Source organism: Lactuca virosa, chromosome 4 (assembly GCF_052849685.1).
Source record: "Lactuca virosa cultivar CGN04683 chromosome 4, Lactuca_virosa_CGN04683_v6, whole genome shotgun sequence".
In the NCBI taxonomy this organism is placed as follows: domain Eukaryota; kingdom Viridiplantae; phylum Streptophyta; class Magnoliopsida; order Asterales; family Asteraceae; genus Lactuca; species Lactuca virosa.
This window is the reverse complement of record NC_136429.1, coordinates 142578170-142595607: the sequence shown is the minus strand read 5'-3', so window position 1 is coordinate 142595607 and position 17438 is coordinate 142578170. Positions and strand designations below refer to the sequence as shown.

The 17438-nt window shown below is 35.6% G+C and overlaps 1 protein-coding gene across 1 annotated transcript; it reads left to right on the top strand.

Moving 5' to 3' along the window:
- The first annotated feature begins 15413 nt into the window (after positions 1 to 15413).
- On the top strand, positions 15414 to 16904 carry LOC145105138 (uncharacterized). The gene has a single exon (XM_079042271.1). It carries the CDS (start codon positions 15414 to 15416, stop codon positions 16902 to 16904), a length of 1491 nt encoding a protein of 496 aa, XP_078898397.1.
- The last annotated feature ends 534 nt before the right edge of the window (positions 16905 to 17438 follow it).

Here is a 17438-nt window from a genome sequence, read left to right as displayed (position 1 = left end):
ATAGAATTGAGAGATGGTGTGGGAAGGAATAGGGCTCTAAATTGGCTTGTATAGGCAAATTTTGGGGGAGCGCACCGCGCATACCTACCAATCACGCCACGCTCTTGGGTGGTACCAGAGGGTATCACGTGGCATCGTTTGGGTGGTGACATGTGTCGGCAAGCTGTTGGTTTGTCAGAGAGCGCCACGCCTCTTGTCGGAGCGCACCACGCACACACGTATTTTCAATTTTTTCAAAAAATCATATCTTCTTCATACAAGCTCCATTTCGACATTCTTTATATCTAAGCGTAGATATCAACAAGATCTAGTACTTTCATTTAGACTTTATCGGGTAATTCTTGTTGGGTTTTTATTGAAAAGTTAGTTTCAAAAATATGATTTTTTAGCAACGGAAGAATTATAATATTTTGAATAGCATAAAACAAGTTTATAACCCACCAAAGATCTTCTTGCAAAGTTTGGAAAAAAAAAACAAGCACCAAAGAAGAAGATGAAGAAATCACAACCTTTGTAGTTATTTGGATTCTCTTGGGAGGCTTGGAAGTTGATGAAGAATAATGAACTTTAGAGACAGCAACAAGTTGTCAACTTGATGTAAGATGCTAGTCTTGTAAGAAAACTATTAATCTCTTAAGCTTAAAGTTTATAACCAAAGTATGAACTTCAAGAGAGTATAAAAGCAAGTAATATCTTCATGACTTAAGAAGAAAACGAGAGAGAGTAACATGCCTAGCATGTTACGGTTTTATGCATGTTCAAGCCAAGAATGAAAGCTTCACTCTCATATATGTAGCATGCATAATATATATGGGTCTTTAACCATTAAGCACCCATGTTTCTACTAGCTAGATTTGTTCCCCAAACTTCTCATTAATTTACATTAAATAAGTATAAGACCATGCTCTTCTTTTGAATAAACAATTGAAAGCGCCATGCATCTCATTACTTTACATTAAACTATCTTAAAAGCCATACTCTTCCTTTTTTACTCTTATTTAATAAAATAATAAAAGAATGAAGACAAAACCTTTATATTTTATAAACCAAGTTTATAAAATATAAACTTTAACTTTTTGGTAAAAGAAAAAAAGAATTCATCTAGTCGAAAATGTTGTATATGACTTATTAATTCATACCATATGAATTATATACAATGTTACGTGCTAATAAAAATTATTATTTCCTAGAAATAAATAATTTCCAATTTAATTATAAGAGTTTATTGAATATTTATTAAAATTAATTTCTAATAAATAATCAATTATATCAAGTTGTTGTTAGTGTGTCCCTTTTAGTATCATATGTTAATTAACAATATCACTTTAATATGATTCTTGAGCGTATTAGATCTTTCAATTCTCATTTTATTTTTAAAGCTATATTTTTAATAGACTTAGACTGTTAAAGTTCGTATAAAAATCATAACTTATCCATACGAATTCCGTTCTCGACTGTCTTTATATTTATGAGATCTTCGACTCTCGTTTAGATCGTTTTTTCCTAACAATCGACCGATTTTTATTTCGGTTTATGTTTCGCATACTGTTGCGCTGAAACTTCTAAAAATCAAAACTTCTTCATGCGAAGTCAGATTTAGATGTTCTCTGTATGAACGCTCTCGATTTTACGATTAATACGAATGATGTTTAGATTGCTTATGCTAATAAGTGATCTATATATGATTCGTATTTTATGTCGCACATAACCGTGTCGGTTTAATAGCGAAATATCGAAGAAGCATAACTTCTTCATATGAAGTCGGATTCGGGCATTCTATATATCTACGGAAATCATATTGATGTTTCCTACATCTTTATGACAATTTCTTTGGCTAAAAATAATATATCTCTACTTCGAATTTTATAAACGACGATTTGTATTAAATTCTATTGGAATTTGAAAATTGGGTGTTACATTTTAAGTGACTCAAGTTCAAAGTAAATCTTCATACGAAAATCTCGTTTCCTAAAAAAAGTAAAGAATTGGATGTATGGGGAAGAAATGACTTGGGTTAAGTACATTTTATTAACATCACACATAAGAAATGAAAATGAGATTTTGAACATTTGAAAATGTACATTGAAACATAAGGTTTCATTCGTCAATTCCTTGTATAAGTTCTTGAACAATAATATGTTCATCGTCAATTACTTAAGGTGAAATGTTTGTTGGGTGTCACCTTCATCATGGAAAAATGATTTAGGATCATAAACACAGAATTGTGACATACCTACATCCTAGTTGGGTTTTACTAGATATGTCTTGGGATATGCGTCTTTTTGTGTGAAAGTGTAAGAAATTTTGGGTGAAAAAGATTGGCTAAAAAATTCATTGTACCTCTACGAAAACTATGACCATGCAGTCATCTCTTAATTCAAATTGAGAAGATAAAGGTAGCTCGAGGACCATTGTTAATACAACCTATTTGGAAGAAATTTTCAGAATAAAAATTTCATTAAGCCTTCACAAACAATGAGTGAGTGAGACTTTGGATAACATATTGCAGCATGCTTCTAGGGACACTTAATTAGTCATTGAGTATCGAATGATACTTGATCCCTATTAAGATTTGCTTTATGCATGCTTATGTACAACATGTGTTATAATGAACTTCCCAATCAAGATAAAGAAATTAAAAATAATAAAAATATTTTTGGATTATTGAATTTTAAAAATAAAAGACAAAAATAAAGAAAATCTTTTTGAAATTTTGATTTTTGAAATAAAAGACAAAAATAAAGAAAATCTTTTTGGATTTTTGAATAAACGAAAATAAAGATAATGCTTATCAGTGTCATTATGTAAAATGCTCCCCCCCCATGAAAATTTTCATTTGGAGTTGAACTCTCCTTCTTCTCTAGTACTTCGATTATGCCTCCTCAAATCTCGTGAAAGATCCTTGATTAGGCCTTCTCTACACCTTCACTTGACAGCAAAAATTGTTGAACGATGCAGAGCAAATGTAAAAAACGAAGCGTATCGAAGCTACGAACATAAACATTAACCTCTAAATGAATAGCGATGTTTAAGTGAAACATTCGATTTTTAAGAAAAAAAAAAGTTTAGTTAGAGGTTGGAACATAACAAGATTCCATCATTCCTAATCCATTTTAGATTGTCAGAAAAAAAATATGTCAAGTGGTTTAGTGAAAATATCTGCCAATTGATCTGTGGTGTTAACAAAATCAACTGCGATATTGTCATCCTCAACATGATCTTTGATGAAATCGTATCAAAGTGCAATATGTTTCGTTTTAAAATGTTGAACTGGATTATGACAAATGCGAATTGCACTTTGAGAATCAAAAAATAAAGGAATTTTCTTCATGTTAATCGCATAGTCACATAATTTACTTTGAATCTAGATCACATCCGAAGTACATGCAACACTAACAATATATTCAGCCTCCGATGTTGATTTCGAAACACTTGTATGCTTCTTCGACTGCCAAGTCACATGCTTTCCATCAAGAAATTAACATCCTCCTCTTGTGCTCTTCCTATCCAGTTGACAGCCCCCTAAATTGGAATTTGAAAATGCTTGAATGAAGAATCCAATATTTGATGGATACCACAAGCCTAAAGTCAGATTTCGATGTAAATATCGAAAGAAATTTTTGACTGGTGTGAGACGTGGTTCTTTGGCATTTGCTTGGTACCTGGAAAAACAAAGCACCAAAAACATAATCTCAAGTCGACTTGAAATTAAATACAATTACGAACCAATCATGCTTCGATATGTCTTCAAATATACTGTATGCTTATCCAACGAAGGACTTAAGTGCATGCCACATGCCATGGGAACTTTTGCATATGAACAATTTTTCATTCCAAAGCGCTCGAGTAAACTATTCATGTAATTTTCTTGATTTATGAAAATTCCATCTTTGCTTTGGCGGATTTTCAGTCCCAAAAAGTAATTAATTTTACCTATCATACTCATCTTGAACTGACTTTTCATCAATTCCTCAAATTCCTTAGACAAAGAAGGGTTAATAGAACCAAATATGATTCATCGACATAAATTTGAACAAGCAAGAGATGATCCCCAACCTTATTTTGAAATAATATAGGATCAACTGATCCTTGCTTAAATTTAGCGATCTTCAAAAATTGTGTTAAGGTTGCATACCAAGCACATGGAGCTTGTTTTAAGCCATAAACAACTTTGTCAATAATATAAGAATGATTATGAAACTTATCGTTCACAAATCCAGATGATTTTTCAACATACACAGTCTCTTCAGGTACGTCATTGAGGAATGCACACTTGGCATCCATTTAATACACATTGAAGTTCTTGTGAGCTATATAAGCAAGAAAAATTCACACTGCTTCCAGTTTTGCGACAGGAGAAAATGTTTCATCATAATCAATCTCTTCTTATTGACTATAACCTTTCGCAACTAATCTTGCTTTATTGAGAACTACATTTCCTTCTTTATCAACTTTATTTTTGAAAATTCATTTTAATCCAACCACATAAGCACCATCTAGTTTAAGAATTAACCTCCAAACTTTGTTTCTAGCAAATTCATCCAATTCAGATTGCATTGCAACAACCCAATTTGGATGTTCTAATGCAATTTTAACTGTTTTCCATTTAATTTTAGAAATAAAAACATTGAACATGCAAAATTCTTTGTGAACATTAAGAACTTCGTTTCTTGCTCTAAGCCTTGCTCTTGTTAACACACCAGAATTAGGATTACCAAGAAATTGTTCTTTGGGATGATCTTGAGTCCATTTCTCCATAAGAGGAAATGAGGGATCAAAATCCAAATGAGACCGACGGGGTTGAAATATACCCAATACCGATTGAAAGAGACCGAAGGGGTTGCGAGCACCCATATATGCTTGACTATTATGTATGTATAGTATGAGGTATTTTGTGGGGAACTCACTAAGCTTTGTGCTTACGGTTTTTAGTTGATGTTTCAGGTACTTTCAACTCGAAAGGGAAGGGCCCGACCTGATCTCACTACATCCACCTATGATTTTCCGCATCACGTGATTTTGGGATTTTGTACTTTGATAATATGTTATTATGATATACTCTCGACTATTTTTATATGATTACCGTATGATTGAAATGAATTTAAAAGTGAAAATTTTATTTGAATTTTTGGGGATGTTACATAGAGTCAGGTTCTTTTGAGAACCAAAAGATTTGTGAGAACTTGCGAACTCATAATCAACTCATCATTTTTCAATACTAAAAACATCAATCTTCTCCAAATTGTGTGTCTAAGCCATATCTAGACTAAAAAAAAGATTTGACGATTTTTTTGTTGGTTTTTTTATGACTGTTGATGAGCAAAATCAACAGTCATATGGACTGCTGATGAACACAATCAACAGTCCATATGACTGCTAATTGTGCATATATGAAAATTTCGAAAATAAATAAAAATAATTGTCAAATCTTTTTATTTTTTGAGCCTAGATATGGCTTAGACACGCCATTTGGAGATGATTGGTGTTTTTGGTTTTAAAAAATGATGAGTTGATTATGAGTTCGTAAGTTCATACGTTTTTTTAGTTCTCACAATAACTCATCACTATTATATAGTACCATTCAAAAAATAATGTTAAACGAGTCTTCATACTACAGAAACAAACATATAATTTGGGTTTGAGATGTCCAACGGACTTTAATTATCTGTTTTTTATTCACATATACGAATTTGATTAAATTTTATTAAATATAACAATGATGTGTTGTTATGCATAACTTAAACCCTTTGGAACACGATTTAGAATTTCATAAGTTATTGGTTGAATTAAATATAATAGCAAAAGTTTAATCCAACTTGTATATCTTGGACTATTGTGTCGATTACTAGTTACTAAAGTAAAATAATATTACTTTATCTTTAAACTAAAGTAAAATAATATTACTTTATCTTTAAACTAATACAGTAACATTTTTATTGGTTGATTTTTATGAGATTTAATATAAGTTCATATTTGGTCCATCATTGAACATAATAAAATACAATTAAATGGCCCTTATTTGGAAGTTATTTTATTTTGTCGGCAGAGATTACTGTTTTGGTTGTTTAAATATGAGTTGATTTGGTTATTTCTTTCCCCTGTTCACTCAAACATCTCAAGTTTAAGAGCTTCTTTTGATAAATTTACACGGTGCCAAGGATTAAATTTACATGATTGATTTATTTGAAGTATGCATGAAATCAGATTCTCACTATCCAAGTATTAAAAAAGATTGATATAAAAAAAGCATAAGACATAAATTGAATTGGAAATTAGAAATTAGAAGGTTGCGTGAAAAAATAAGAATTGGTTTATTGAATCGATTCTTTTGTTATTGTTTAAAAATCAAAATCAATTAAAAGAATTCTTCGATCAATGGTGGTGGCTCAATGCGATGATTACTCTAGAATAATTGCATGTTCCTTAGTCTTCTTCGTTGATTTTATTTTGACTCAAAATTCTTTCTTTTTTATGCTCGGCCTCTATACATGATATATCAAAAATATATATATATATATATTAACATAATAAATGATATAAAAATGGAGCCGTAGAAATTTAGAGGCCCGGGCTATCACCCAAGTTGCCCTACCCATTGACACTACTCTGGTTTGACATGGTGTGGGGGTGTTCAGGTCGTCATTCGATACCACACGGGAACACAACTCCACTTTAACAACACTATCCTCACTATTAGCAATAGCATTTAGTATTAAATTTATTACTGTTTAGTTTCTATATTATAAGTTTCCTTATTATATCTAGAACATATTAAGTAAACTTATCGAAACTAGACAATAATATAGTAAATGTTATAATATACCATCCGCAGTACCCAAGGTTGCGAGTGTGTTAATGAAATAAAATGATTTTAAATAATTTGGTTGTACATGTGAATCGAAAAGATAAAGGTGGGCTGGTAGTGTTAATTTTATAATCTAACGTCATCTGTTGCAAGGCTTCCTCCATTACATCATCTGTGGTCTAGCTCCTTGCAGATTCTTGTGCGTGCATTTGTATGGAAAAGATAAAGGTGGACTGGTTAATTTTGTGTTAACTTTATAATCTTACGTCATCTGTGTCTGTGGGTATCCTTGATTCCTTCTAGATTCTTGGCATCTTCTATAAAAGACCAGCAGAACCGAATCTTATGTATGTCCACCACATTTCAGGATCAGTGGCTGCTCAGATTTCACTTTTTAAATTGTAATTCTACCTGATCATTCAATTCATCTTCCTTCAGTTCAGTCTTCTCCACTCAATTCCCAAGTAAGCTGCGCCTTTTGCTTTCATTGTTATATGTACACTTAGCTTTTGTAGTCCTATATATTACAAATTATGTTTTCCCATAAAAGTCAATGCCTTTCATTAAATCGTATATATACTCAATACATGTACATAACTGGGCTAGGTATACATAAGTGGGCTTATAAACATAAAGACCATACAAAATATATAAAACAATATACTAAAGGAGAATATTACGTCTAACATCCCCCCATAGTCTGAACAGGAGCTCGAGAACGGACGTTCAGACTAGATCTAAAATCAAGAAACAATGTGGATGGCAGGCCTTTAGTAAAAATGTCAGCATACTGAGAAGACGAGGGGACATGAAGGACACGTATCTGTCCCAAAGCAACCTGGTCACGAACAAAATAGATATCAATCTCTATATGTTTGGTGCGTTGATGTTGAACTGGGTTGGAGGACAAGTAGACCGCACTAACATTATCACAGTATACCAGGGTGGCAGATAGAGGGGGATAAAGGAGCTCACGTAGCAGGTTGCGTAACCAACATGTCTCAGCAACGGCATTCGCAACACCCCGATACTCTGCTTCAGCACTAGAACGAGAGATCGTACCCTGTCTTTTAGATGACCATGAAAGAAGATTCTGACCTAAAAACATGCAATATCCAGAAGTAGAGCGACGAGTAGAAGCACAACCAGCCCAATGAGCATCAGAGTAGGCAATAAGACCACGCGACGGAGATATGTATAGTTGAAGACCATGATCCAAAGTGCCATGTAGATACCGGAGAATACGCTTAAGAGCCGTGAAATGAGGCTCCCGAGGATCATGCATATAGAGACAGACCTGCTGAACAACATAAGTAATGTCTGGTCTGGTAAAGGTCAGATACTGAAGTGCACCAGCGAGATTGCGGTATAAAGTGGGATCAGAAACAGGAGGACCCGTACCATTAAACTTGGTAGAGGATTCCGCTGGGGTTCGTGCGGGTTTGCAATGACGCATACCGACACGATCAAGAATCTCCGTGGCATACTTCTGTTAAGATAGAAACATTCCATGTCTGTCACGTGTAACAGCAACACCTAGAAAATAGTTTAGAGCACCCAAATCAGTCATTGAGAATTCTGAACGGAGAGAATTAATGATTTGTTGAAGAAGAGCAGAGGATGAGGCAGTTAAGACAATATCATCCACATAAAGGAGCAAATACGCGATCTGGTCACCCTGTCTGTAAATAAAAAGAGAAGTATCGGATCTACTGTTAGTAAAACCACGACCGGTGATGAACTGAGCGAAACGGTGGTACCAAGCACGGGGTGCCTGTTTCAGTCCATATAAGGACTTCTTTAATAGACAAACATGAGTAGGAGCGGACGAGTCTCGGAACCCGGGGGGCTGATGCATGTAGACAATCTCCTGAAGATTCCCTTGAAGAAAAGCATTCTTCACATCTAGCTGATGAACCGGCCAATGATGAGAAATTGCCAAGCTCAGAACGGTGCGTATTGTAGCCGGTTTAACAACCGGACTAAAAGTATCATCACAGTCAATACCGGGTCGTTGACTACGACCATTTGCCATGAGACGCGCCTTATAGTGAGCTAGAGACCCATCTGCATTATGTTTCTGTTTAAACAACCAAATACAATTAACCACATTAGCATCGGGGGGCCGAGGCACAAGCTCCCAAGTCCCGTTAGAAATAAGTGCATTAAATTCTTCTTTCATGAAGATTAAGTTTATCAATGGGTTTGACAATACCGTGGCATTTACGAGTGACCATAGGATGAGTGCTTGTAGTGATAGGGTGAACCGGAGCACGAGGAGGACCAGACACATCCGAAGAAGAGGTACCAATAGTAGAAGAAACAGGAGTAACAGCAGCCGAGTTGGGTTGTTGAGTGGCAGGATCTGGACCAAAAGAATGAGGGCCAGTGTTATGAGAGGGTGTGGGTTGAGAATTGAGGGGTTGAGCTCTATGAGAAGGGTGATTAAACATGTTGCGTGTCTCCTCAATATGTAAGAAATCATAGTTAGGAGAATCATTTGGAGTCATTGAACTAAAGGGAAACACGGTTTCGTCAAAAGTTACGTGACGGGAAATGATGATTTGGTTTGTTTCAAGGTTAAGGCAGCAATATCCTTTATGACTCGAGGGGTAACCAAGAAAAATACAAGGAATAGAACGAGGTTGAAGCTTGTTGGTATTGTTAAGGCGAGGATAGCAAAGACACCCGAAGACACGAAGGTGAGTATAAGTAGGATATTTTTAAAAGAGTTTGTAGTATGGGGAGTCATTCTTAAGGGTGGTGGAGGGAAGAATATTTAGGAGGTGAGTAGCCATATGGAGAGCTTCAACCCAATATGTGGGAGGTAGGTGAGCTTGAAAGACAAGTGTGCGAACGGTGTTATTTATGGTACGAAGCATGCGTTCAGATTTACCGTTTTGTTGAGAAGTGTACGGGAAAGAGAAACGCATATGAATGCCATGAGTGGTGCAAAGATTATGAAATTGGGAGTTGTCAAATTCTTTTCCATTGTCACATTGAAAAGTTTGGATATCTGTGTGAAATTGATTTTTGATATAAGCACGAAATATGACAAACTTGGAGAAAACATCAGATTTGTTACGTAGGGGATACACCCACAAAAAATGAGAAAATTGATCTAGAAAAATGACATAATATTTAATACCACTATGACTTTCCAACGGGGAAGTCCAAACATCAGAATGAACAACTTGAAAGGGAAATAAAGCTTTAGTTTTAGACAAAGCAAAAGACAAACGGACATGCTTGCCAAGTTGACAAGCATGGCAAAGTAAATGAGAATCTTTTTTATTACAAGAAATGACTTTATTTGATAATAAATGCTTGAACACTTGTTGGCCGGGATGACCGAGACGTTGATGCCACGTGGAAGACTTGACACTAACAAAAGCTTGAGGAGTTGGACTTGTAACGGGATATAAATCATTGGTGCTATCGCATTGAAGAAGAATTTGTTTCGTTAAAAAGTCCTTCACAGAAAAACCAAATTCATCAAACTCAATAGAACATTTATTATCACGGGTGAACTTACGCACAGAAACAAGATTTTTGATAATTTGGGGGGTAATAAGAACATTTTTTAAATGAAGCGTTCGAAACGGATTATAACCAAGAGTTGTGTTACCCGTTTGTGTGATGGGAATGCGAGATCCATTACCGACTAAAACTGAGAAATTAGAATTATTACATTTATTGCTAAAGGACTTGAGAATACCTGGGTCGACGTTAAGGTGAGCGGTGGCACCAGTGTCCATGTACCAGTCTGCAGTTCCCGGATCATGAAGATTCATAGTGGATAAAGCATGTGGTAAAAGGGTAGCTTGATCCGACGAAGCATAGGGAGAATTGGGCCAGCCAGAAAAATTGGTAGTGGGCTGTCCATTACAGAATACAGCTTGCTGTTGGGCCTGAGAAGGCTGATTCCAAGGAAGTTGAGTGGAAGGCGCATGAGAGTGGATTGATTAGTCCATTGGGCTGCTGGCCAGTGGGCCGAAGATGGTGGAGTCGGAAGTAGGCCACGTTGAAGTGGGTAGTAGACAGGCCAAGGAATCGATGATCCCTAACCCCCAAAAAAATTACCAGTGCCGCCTTTAGGAACAGATGAGCGACCACGACCCCCTCTACCATTGCGACCTCCTCTTCCACCACTGCCACCGCCGCGATTCTGTTTACCACCGCCGCGATTCTGTTTACCACCGCCGCGGGAGCCATTGCTGCTACGAGATATGTTATTGGAGGAGTTTGAGGATCGGGATTGGTGCTCGGTAGCAAGAACGGTAGGGGAAGAGGAAGTATCACCGTTAGATGTTTGAAGACCACGTTTTTGTTCTTTTAACATGGAGCGTTCCTCAAGAGATAGCATAGAACGCATCTCCAAAAACGAGGGAAAAGGTTTGGAGTACCGGATCGTAGGGATGATGTGAGCATAAGTAGAAGGCAGACCATTGAGAGCATACATGACGAGAGATCTCGGGGGCACAGGAGACCCGATATTAGAAAGGAGATCGGCAATGGCCTTGATCTTGGTACAATATTCAAGAATGGTGGAGTTGCCAAGAGTGATATTTCGAAGTTCATCCTCCAATTCAATTGCTTGAGATTCCTTATTTTCGTGAAAGAGATCCTGTAGGGCACCCCATATGTCGGCAGCAGTACAACCTGGTTTGATGATCGATTGAAGAACAGGCTGGGATAGAGTGGCATACAACCATTGTTTAACTACATTATCTACTTGAGGCCATGATGGGTCGTCCGGTATAGGGTCAGGAGGTTCAAGGTGATCAAACACCTCATAGCCACGACAGTGAGTCTGAAAAAGTTCCTTCCAAGCGTCATAGTTGAGTCGATGGATGTCAAGAATGAGAGGCACATAAGATTTGATGTTGGTAATTCCGTATATCTTGTCGGTGGGACAAGAGGTGGGGATAGAAGAGTCTTCTTTAGGAGGCATGGAATGGAGAAGCACAGAGGAGCAGAAGACGCAGGGAAGCAGAAGAAGAAGATACTCTGTGATAAGGGATCGGCTAGGGTTGGCACGTAGAAAGGCCTGATACCATATTACAAATTATGTTTTCCCATAAAAGTCAATTCCTTTCATTAAATCGTATATATACTCAATACATGTACATAACTGGGCTAGGTATACATAAGTGGGCTTATAAACATAAAGACCATAGAAAATATATAAAACAATATACTAAAGGAGAATATTACGTCTAACACTATGAGTCTGTTTGTGACATTACATCGAACAAATTGTGGGTTTACCTGTTGTATACTTCATCAGTTTGTGCTTTTATTTGTCATGTCTATTTGTGACAATACATTGAACAGGTTTGGACTTTGCATGTTGGATTGTTTAGTTTCCATGAGTTTGTGTTTTTTGATTTGTCATGTGGCATTAGTACATTACGTCCAACAGTTTTCTCCATTATAATGTTTCATATTTGATCTCGATGACTTTGTGTATTCTTTTTCGACTTTTCGTTGATGCTTGAAAATCTTGCTGAGGTGCACTTGTAAATATGCAGTTCTTCAGAAGAATAATGTTTGTGAGACACGGACACATCTGGTTTTTTAAGAAAGACGATAAGAGTTCCTGACGTTGCTATTTTTGCTTTACATATACCTGAACCTCCTCCTCTCTCGTCCCTGAATCCTTTTCTTTTCAGCTGCCTTTTCCACCAATTTAATCGTTATATAATTTTGACTTAATAAATAAGATTTCTTTATGGACGAACATACCACAAGCAGTCTTGACTTGGATACTCCTAATCTGTCTTCTTCAACCCTTTTGGATTTTTCACCTTCTTACTTTAGTTCTACAGAGAAATTCATGAGATGTTTCGATCCAATCGTTTCCCTAGAGGAAACAGATATGAACCCTCACCCTCTTGATGACTATCAAGAATTCTTCGATAATCGATTGATTCAAGCCTTTGAAAATCTATACCAAGGGTGCACAGTGTTCACAGACCTTCTTGTTCAACTATGGCTGCCAGTAATTACACATGGCGAACTAGTCCTAACCACAGTGAACAAATCATTCATAATTAACTCATCTGCTAACACAAACCTCTTAAATTATCGAGAGGTTTCCAAGAACTACCAGTTTGCAGCTGATTATGATTCTACGAGATGATCGGTTTACCAAGCCATGTTTTCTTGAACAAGTTTCCCACCTGCACACCGAATCTTGGATTTGTTGCAAAAGTGAATGACCGACATGTGATTTATGCTCAAAAAATCAACCTTTATGGGTGTCTCAACCTTCCTGTGTTCGAGATAGATGGTGGAACTTGCTTGGGTGTTGTTGAGATGGTGACAACTTCCCAGTATGTCAACTTCCGGGATGAACTCAAAAACATCTGTAAAGCTCTTGAGGTCTCTTTTTATCTTCTTTTCTATATATGTTTCTCATTGTGTTACATTCAGTTCCTTTAAAACTCCATAAACACCAAAACTATAATATCACTCCTTTAATCCGTTTCTTCTTCTCTTATTATTCTACTTTCTTCCTCTCTCTCTCTGGTTACCCCAAATGCAAATTTATTTTTTTCCTATCTCAATTGTTTTTTTTTGTTAATTGAGTTGGATTCTTGGTTAAATCATTTCCGAATCAACTTTAACTTTCAGGCTGTTGATCTAAGGAGTTCAGAGTTCTTGATTCATCCAAACCAAAAGGTAGGAATACAATAAGAAACTCATCAACCAATTGATGATACTTTAAAACTCATTTCTGGTATATCTAAATGCATGAAATGGCAACCTATTTTTATCTATTTGTCTGTTATAGCGTAGTACTTTGTTAGGATTTAAGCATTTCAACAAACGATTTACACACACAAAGTAATAATGCAGTAAGAAGTAAGAACACGATATTTAATATGGTTCATTCCATCTGAGAAATCGAGATATGTGCACGGTCGAACAAGAGAGATATTTTATTGATGCCCGTTGAATTACACTTTTGTTTGCTTACTTACTTAGTTAGGGTTACACAAATTCATAAGGGTTTGTTTATAGAACCAAACTGACCTAATTTCTACTAATAAGGCCAAACCACAAAAAATCTAACAAATAAGGTCAACTGTATGATTGGTCTGCTAGCTAGAGGCTATGAAGTTAAAGGGAGAATCAGACTCCACAACTCAAAAGTACTTTCATTACTTTGAATTATAATTTTATACTTCCAACTTTTTGAAAAGCCTCCCCAATTTTAACATTATCAGCAGGGGCAGACATAGCAGGTGTCCTCGGAAGGCATGGGCAACCCCTCAAATTCATCACAAATTCGTTGGAAATCCATTATGAATCCGTTAGAAATCCGTCAGAAAGTCGTAATAAGTGTAAATTTGTCGATGAAACCCTTTTAATTGTGCAATGTTGAGAAAAGTAAAGGTTTAGATCAAACTTAAACATTAATCTTTGTTATTCACAGGGTAGAAATGGTATTATATGTATTTTTGTATGGGTGTGTTTTGTAAAGTGCAGGAGGAAACGGGTTTATACGCAGGTTGTAGTTCGGGTTATGGATATATTCATGAAGTTATGACCCGGATATATATTCTAGCTGAACCGATCAGTTGATTCATTCTCTCAAGATATTTTATGAGTTCACCTACTTTTTCTCTCGTTCACTGTAACAGATTAGGGTTTGTTCATAACGTTTCTTTGTTCTTAGATCACATAGATTCTCCAGTTCATATGAGTGTGAGTGGTTTATGTAGTAAGGTTTCTTTTGTAATCTGTTGATGTATAAACCATCTGTTTCATGATTAAATGAAATGATGAAGGTTGGAATTCTTGAGTTGATTAGATTTTTAGATGGTATCAGAGCTTAAGGCTTCGTTCTTCTTCATATAACGCTCAACGAGTTTTGTTCATCACCTGATTGTCAGGTATTTTCTTCTCTTTTTATGTTTCTTGTTTGTTGAATCTACTTGTTTTTTTGATCTAAGTATTCCTCTGAACGCTATCGTTCTTTTGAGGAGACATAAACTGTTAATGTTCGATCTGTTTTTTGGATTGTTCCTGTAAAGTTAAATCGAACATATTACTTGTTTTGTTTTCTTTAGTTCCTGGTACTGCGAATCGTGTTTGTATGATTGCAGGTTTCTCCTGTGGGTCATCATCGGTTGATAAGAATCTTATCGTCCTGTGGATTGTCATTGGTGAAAACCCTATTCGACTTGAGGAACATCGTCGATAAAAAACCCTAATCGATTAATCTTCTTATCTGAAATAACTCTCTAGGGGTCGGATTTTATCACCGATAAACCCTAGTAGGGAACGGATAAGGAGAGTCGATTCCTCTTCTGTTAGCTTCAATCACTATGAGAACGTTTCTTGTTCCTTTTTGGTATCTCTTTTTTTTTTATATCTGTTCTGGGAGATCCTGGTGTCTTGTGTACACCAGTTACTTTTCATGTTCATTTTACCTGGTTAATTCTTTTTGCCTGAATAGTTCTTTTGTACTGATTGTCTTGGGCCCCGATATATGTGGTGACCATCTGGACTAAATATCAGTACAAGAAGTGTGGTCCTGATTGTTTAAGTTTTTTTTGTTCTGTTTGGTTCTTGGTTTTCTTTCTGTGTGTTCTAAATGGCTGGTGGTTCTAATGATCCACCTGGTGGAAGTGGAAAGGATGATCAAGTTAATTTTGATGATCCTCTTTACATCCATCCTTCTGATAATGTTGTTACATCAATTATTACAACAAAATTAACTGGAAATGAAAATTTTAGACTCTGGAGAAGTTCTATTTCTAGAGCTCTTAAGGCAAGAAATAAACTAGGGTTTGTAGATGGAACTTTTAAGAAAAGTAAAGTTGATGAGTCCAAACAGTCTAAATGGGATAGGGCTAATGCTATTGTCTGTTCTTGGCTTCTGTCTTCTATTTCTGATTCCATTTATCAGAGTCAAGCTTATTCAGAAGTTGGAGAAGAAATTTGGGAAAGTCTTTTTGAAACTTATAATAAATCTGATGGATCTGTTGTGTTTAATATTCACCAACAAATTAATTCTCTTAAACAAAATGGTGTTTCTTTGTCTGATTACTTCAATAAGCTTGATTCCTTATGGAAGGAATTTGATGGTTTTACTAGCTTAACTGAGTGTGTTTGTGATGCTTCTATTAAACTTAAAGATCATTCTAATCTCATGAAACTTATGCAGTTTTTATCTGGTTTAGATGATTCTTACAGTCAAGTTAAGAGTCACATTTTGTTAATGGACCCTTTACCAAATGTAAAAACTGCATTCTCTATTGTGTCAAGGGAAGAATCCCTTCAAAGAAATGGATCCTTGTCTTCCTTTCAGTCATCTCAGTCTGTGACAAAGTCTCAGTCCACTGCCTTTAATAGCAGATTTAATAACAGGTCTAATACTAAAAATAAGGGTCAAACTGTTCAGTGTAAAAATTGTGGTATTAAAGGACATACTATAGAGAAATGTTATAAGTTGATTGCATATCCCAAGGATTTTAAACCAAGAAATGAAAATAATAATCAGAATAATTTTGTGAAAATTTTTTCTGCTAATTCTTCTACTACTTCTTCTGGAAATGGAAGTGCTTCTAATTTTCCTGATTCTAATGGGGATTCTGAGTTTCATCAACTCACCAAAGATCAATATGTCAAGTTTTTGCAATTGATTGGTGATAGACATGTTAGTGAAGAGTCTTCTGTCAGTGCCAATATGGCAGGTACTTGCTTATTTCAAGCTTATAATTCTTCTGTTAATTCACCTAAATGGATTGTTGACTCAGGAGCTAATCAACACATGATTGCTTCTGAGTCACTTCTTCATGATACTTTGGATGTATCAAAATTAGATTTAGTAGTTAGTCATCCTAATCGCACATCTGCTAAAATTAATAAAATTGGTAATCTAAATCTGTCTGACTCTTTAACCCTGTTTGATGTATTTGTTGTTCCTGATTTCAATGTGAATTTACTGTCTGTCCATAAGGTTTGTAAAGATAGTAATTGTGAAGTTGTGTTTAATGAACATAGTTGTAAAATTCAGGGTTTACAGTCAAAGGTGATGGTGGGGAATGGTAGAGAGTCTGGAGGTCTCTATTACATAAATTGACTTGGCATCATAGGCTTGGTCACCCTTCTGATCAAGCTTTGGGTGTTTTAAAATCCAAACTTAAAATTGGTAATGAAAGTCTTCCTCCATGTGATGTTTGTCATAAAGCTAAACAGACTAGAGAACCTTTTCCTGTTAGTCAACACTCTACTTCTAAACTTGGTGAGTTGATTCATCTAGATGTTTGGGGTCCCTATAGGGTGACAACTGTAGAAGGATTCAGATATTTTTTTAACCATTATGGATGATTATACTAGGGCTACTTGGGTCTATTTGTTAAGATCAAAAGATGAAGTGTATGATTATATTGTTGTTTTCTTTAATATTCTTCTTAATCAGTTTTGTGTTAAAATTAAAACTGTTAGGTCTGATAATGGGACTGAGTTTTTAAATAATAGGATGAAATTTTTAATTGAGTCAAAAGGGATTTTACATCAAACTTCTTGTGTTCATACTCCACAACAAAATGGAGTTGTGGAAAGAAAACACAGACATATTTTAAATGTTGCAAGGTCACTTATGTTTCAGTCAGCT